The sequence below is a fragment of the Hyposmocoma kahamanoa genome, unplaced genomic scaffold, assembly GCF_003589595.1.
Source record: "Hyposmocoma kahamanoa isolate Upper Pololo Valley unplaced genomic scaffold, ASM358959v1 100021, whole genome shotgun sequence".
In the NCBI taxonomy this organism is placed as follows: Eukaryota; Metazoa; Arthropoda; class Insecta; order Lepidoptera; family Cosmopterigidae; genus Hyposmocoma; species Hyposmocoma kahamanoa.
The window spans coordinates 9,631,560-9,637,559 of NW_020653200.1; the positions used below are offsets into that span (position 1 = coordinate 9,631,560).

Here is a 6,000-nt window from a genome sequence, read left to right on the forward strand (position 1 = left end):
CCTAGACTCTTGGCTTACCAATCACGGCCTCTCTCTTTCAGCTAACAAAAGCACAGCTGTCGTTTTTTCCCGCAAGAGACGCCTTCCCGAAACTGAAATACATGTTAATGGAGAAAACATAGAACTGAGGGAAAAAGTAAAATTTTTAGGCATTATTTTGGACTCAAAATTATCTGGCATCCATCACCTAAACTATATTTGTCAAAAAGCTGAAAAAAGCATAAATGTCCTACGTGCACTTTCTGGTGTTCGTTGGGGATCACATCCGTATAACCAAAAGCTCCTGTACAACGCAATCATTAGAAGTCATTTTGATTATGGCGGCTTCCTTCTGGAACCATGCAACAAAATAGCCTTGGCTAAGTTGGACAGAATCCAGGCAAGATGCCTGAGAATAATCACAGGTACCATGAAATCCTCACCAACAAACGCTCTTCAAGTCGAATGTCTGGAGCCCCCTCTACATCTACGTAGACAATTCCTTGCTAATAGATTCCTCTTCAAGATCTTTCAATATTCTTCTCACCCTTTGCTTCCCGTATTGCAATCCTTGTCGGAGATTATCCCTTCCTCCGATTATTGGTCACACAAGAAACCCCCCCTTCTTATCAACAGTTTTAACAAAATTTCCAATCTCCCATTCCCTATTTACCAAAATTATATGAACCCGTTGTTTGAAACTGATTTTAAATGTTTAACGTTTCGCCCAACAGTCTATCTTAGTTTTGGCATCATGAAAGATACCCCTGGAGCAAACCAAGTCTTCAACGATATAGTTGAGAGAGAATGGCATGACTGGACTACTGTTTTTACCGACGCTTCAAAATTACACGAACATGGCGACTTGGGAGCCGCGGTTTGGTTCCCCAAGTTCAATGTCGTACTCAGTTTTAAATCGCCCTATCTGAATTCGGTCTTTTCGGGAGAGGCAATTGCAATACTCGAAGCCATTTTATATATTGAGTCCCATAAAATTAATAAATGTTTGGTTTTCTCAGACTCACTAAGTTGCCTCCAAGACATTATTAAGCTACCGTTTCATTCCAAAGACAATTTCTCCATCACCCTCCAAATTAAGGAAGCTCTGTACCGATGTCATTGTGCGGGAATTGAGGTAACTCTGGCCTGGATTCCCGGTCACAGTGGGATTAGTGGCAACGAAGCAGTAGACGCCTTTGCAAAGGATGCGACAAGAATTGGCGTATGCAAATACTGTAAGTGCTTTCCCAGAGATCTGCTCGCCATGATCAAACCCCAAATGCTAGCGTCCAGGTCGGTCCTTTGGCAGGAATCACGACAAACTGTTGGTAGACACTATGGTAACCTCCAACCAAATCTACCCACTAAACCCTGGTTTTTTAAACGTCGCGATTTGCCTAAAAACATCACTTCCACTATTATTCGTTTGCGCTTAGGCCATGTTTGCACACCTGTATTTTTGCGTAAAATCAGAGTTCGAGATCACTCTCTGTGCGAGTGCGGCCTAGAAGACGGTACCTTGGAACACATTTTTTTCAATTGTCCTAATATTGCTGTTCCACTTTATAACTTACTTTCTCCAAAATTCCCCCGCCCCATTAACATAAACAACCTCTTTACTTTAGTGTTCTCCCCCCATATTGTTACTCTATGTAAATTTATCCACTTAAATAACATATATTTATAAATATTGTTTTGTTGTTTTGTTTTACATTCTCAACTGAGTACTCCCGTAGTCCAACTTACCAACACCGGTTAATGTCCTATTAGAGCTTAGCGAAATTTTTTTTTTTTTTGTTTGGTTTTTTTCTTTCAACTGTGACATTGGCAAAATCATCAGTTCTCATATTGATGGAGCCATAAAAATAAAAAGTGAAGTGAAGTGAAGACTGAGAAGACTTTTAAACTTCAAACTGCCATATCTCGAAAGTGACTGGATGTGATTTGGATCCTTTTTGTTTAAACTACGTTCAATTATAACATGAAACATTTTTACCTGTTGCTGGGTTTAGTTGTTATATCTAATAAATTATTTATGTTCAGTCAACGCTTGTGGACAATATCCTCGGCGTAGACGCAGCCGGGTACAGCCATGTGCGGAACAACGTCCCGCTCAGTGCTGCCGGCGGGCAGAGCTCGCCGCCGCTCGCCGGCAGCGGCGACACACTTGGCGCCGTCACCCCGCCGTCTGTCTCGCCGCCTCTCCCGCCGCTTGGGCTCGACGGCAACGGTGAAGCCGCCATGGCCGTCATCATGAGCTTGCTAGAAGCAGACGCCGGTCTCGGGGGACCCGTTAACTTTTCTGGATTGCCTTGGCCACTACCATGACGTCTGGACTTGCCGTACCTTACTTAAATTATTTAGGATTGGATCTAACAGTAAAAAAACACTAATTTTGTACCAGTATCTATCTAATAAATATATTTTTGAATATTTATTGCAAAAAATGCGCTGTTTTAGAATTAATAATGAATTATATGTACGTCACTACGGTCACTACGAATTCCTTGGTTTGGCGGCAATATGCATTCCTACTGCGTGGATGTTACTGAGGTGTTTCTCTGTTAATTTTATTATGGTACATATTAAATAACTTGTAGAATGCCTAGTCCCAATTGTAATTGATATGTGTAAATGCAAGGCCTTTTTCTAGCTTATTATACAAGATCACCTCATTGATGATTTTTACTTGCTGTTTACTGTTTTATTTAGATACATTACTTATATTAATACATTAGAAAAATTGGGTTTAAACGATGGGTCTGGTTTAGGCTATCACATAAGTGTATATAGGGTAAGTTGGAATTTGTACGTTAATAGTGCAAGAGGTTTAAGAGTAATTGTTATAGCCATGTTTTCGATTAACACTCGAGTTATTTGTAAATACAACAATTGGTGGAATCACTACCGCGTGCTAAGAACCTAGCACATAGAATTATTATACATGCATAATTACTATAGTTCTACATGTGTTTTCGCTGTTGTGACGATGTTTTAGCTTCTTATAAATAAGAGGCTTAGGATTAGTTATAAGTATTTATAATGTTCATTTTTGGTTCCATTTAATTTTCAAAAGAATGCTCGTTTTATAAAAGTGACCTTGTGACATGCGACTGTTTTTGGCTTAAATTTTAATATAAGTTTAAGAATGAGTTTATTAGGTCAAATTATAATATTTAGAAACAACTAATCCGATGGCAAGAAACGTCTTTTTTCGAAGTCTATTAAATATAATTTTATGAAATAGATACATATAATAATTTTTATAGACAAGTGTGCAATGAAATAAATTCGTATTAAGTATTATTTCTTTATATTTAAGTTAGTTAAAGTTCGTCTGTTATCTAAAAGAGTTTATTTATTACTGTAGTACCGGTTTAAATTAAGGTAACTGATTTTATAAAGTAGTCCGATACAAAAGAATACGCTGACGGGCAATATGCGGTGTGAACTGAACAAGGACAACTGTAAAATTTGAAACAACCAGAGATGGGTTAAAACCCAAACAACCCGCCCAGGTTTTAACCCATTTCTGCCTAAAATCGTAGACGGAGACATACGCGTAAAATAATACGGAATTTGGTATAATTCCATACTTGTTGCAAATTTCGAAGCATAGAATATTTATTAGACGAAACAGTCCTCCACTCCACACAACAACCACATTGCTATAATCACGATTAGATTTTTATGAAAATCGATTCTAGTGTATACGATAACAAGTCTTTGTATCGATGAATTTCAATGTGATTTTCCAATAGAAAGGCAAAATAGGTAACCAAGCAATAAACATTTTGTAGTAATATCATTACATTTGAAGTAAACTCGATTTACAAATATTTAGTTGGAAATAGTTTTTGCCTTCGAATTCGAGCGTTAATGCGTTTCAACCCGGCTGCTTGCCTATCTCTGGAAACAACACAATAATGTTGTGATTTGTCAATTACGACATTTAAGTATTCTGCACCTCTGACTAAAATAGTCATAATAAATGTATTATATGTGTAGCTTGAGTCAAAAATAAACCCTTCAAATGAAGTTATGACTGTAATTTTACCCACTAAGCAACGCACCAACCTAAGAGTAAAGTTATTAAAATTATTATTCTATCAATTATGTATAATACAGAACAACACTTTATCACATCTAGTAATTAACATATGATTGCACTAGCTAAATTTAGTATTTAAGCGAAAACGAAAGTCTTACAATTGATCAAAATTTCTTACCTGCCACATTGCCCGTGAGTGCATTTATTATTTGCATGGAATCTGAATTAACCCTGAGTTTATTCACGTAACGTCGAGTTTTGTCTAGCTATTATTCGATAGTTCTTTCTTAAATTTGATGTTACGGGAACAAACAATAGCAACAAGAGTGCACAGGTACGCGTCGATTTGCGACGTGTACGGAAGCTAAGACTCAAGAGCTCAGCGTGAAGGTAATAAATCCTTCAATTGATCGCTATTGTCTTTGTTAGAATTATTGATGGTTATAAAATATTATAGTATATATAATAAACTTGTGTTTTGAAGGCGTGTTTCATTTATATTTCATGCGATTCCCACTTACAAATAGTGAACTCATAGTATAGTTCTATTAGCGAGAGCTCTGAATTACATTCGTAGTGGTGTTATGTTTTAAATGTACAAAGCATTATGACGTTAACAATTTAAAATAGTGGAGTGTCATAATGAATTTCGACAAACACTATTTCGATTCGACAGTATTTCGACTACACATTAACATTACTTCGACAAAAAACATGTTCGACAGGACATTGCTTCGACAAAACAAACACATTCGACAGGTCACTACACTGACAGAAAACTACTTCGACAACACATGTATTCGACTTAGTAAAAGAGACTCAGGGTCGTATTCCAGAACTCTACTCAATGCTCAAGTCAGGATTTGAGTATGGTTTAAAGCACTCGAAATCATACTCAAGTCCCTGCCATTAGGATCGTAATTCCAGTGCTTGAAATCATACTCAAGTCTGCTCAAATCCTGACTTGAGCATTGAGTAGAATTCTGGAATACGACTCATAGTCTTTTAAGGCCTTTAAAAAAACCTTGACTAATTTTCAACGCCTCACGACTAGTCTAGTTTTAGTCTAGTTTAGTCTAGTTTAACCCTCAAGTCTTGAGTCATAAGACTAAAACTGAAGACTAATTCGAGTCGAAGTGTTTTAACCCTAGGAAGCTTAAAAGACTTCTAGGAATAAAACGACTGGCGCCTCATAGCCTCGGGAGTCGGGAGTGATTTTATTTCTACCCACAGGGTATTTATTTTACGATTTTTATTATAAGTAAATAAACGTGATTATTTACTACTTATGTCATTTTTATTTATAAGCTTCGGGTTTAAATAAGACATAAAATAGGTATAAGTCCTTTGCAAACAACTCGTGTCGTTTAAATCTTTTGGTATAACGACTGAGTCTTATTAATAAAAACTCGAACCCCCAGTCTTAATTTTAGAGTTGAGTCCTGTAAAATGGAGTCGAGTCGTTATAAAACGCCTTAAAAGAGACTCCTCTTTCATCACTAATTTGACAAGTCACTATGTCGACAGGACAGTACAGAACACCGGAAACAGTCCGATGTTGCATATATGAACTACTTAATATAAGTGCATGACTGTCATCAGTGGTACTTTTCTTTCCATTCGTTCTGTTATCAGAACAAATGGGATTTACGATTCCCAGTAGTTGTCAGATTATTTCCAATAGTCCTGTTCGCAGAACTACTGGTATTGTATTCCCATTTGATCTGTTAACTTTGTATAGGTACTGAGTAGCACATTGACGACAAAGCTTTACCTTTTTTTTTACTAGTAACACCGCCAAGTACGGCGAATTTACGTTTCCCGTCCACATTTTTTTTAGTGGTCGTGTGTACTAAAACGAGAGTAAAAATATGTGTAAGTAAAAGTACGTATGGGACTTGAGTAAATTTAAAAAGTGAGCAACGAAACAAATTTTTGTATATCTTAACTACATCATTTATTTTACTATT

At 36.8% G+C, this 6,000-nt stretch overlaps 1 protein-coding gene across 4 annotated transcripts in view; it reads left to right on the forward strand.

Moving 5' to 3' along the window:
* LOC113228134 (protein cycle) overlaps positions 1 to 4,053 on the forward strand; it is a 96,393-nt gene extending 92,340 nt beyond the window's left edge. For all 4 annotated transcript variants that reach the window (XM_026461337.1, XM_026461320.1, XM_026461329.1 and 1 more), the window contains one exon: positions 2,023 to 4,053. In XM_026461337.1, the coding sequence (XP_026317122.1) occupies positions 2,023 to 2,307 (285 nt within the window). In that variant the 3' untranslated portion in view covers positions 2,308 to 4,053. The remainder of the gene's footprint in view (positions 1 to 2,022) is intronic.
* Positions 4,054 to 6,000: the final 1,947 nt, after the last annotated feature.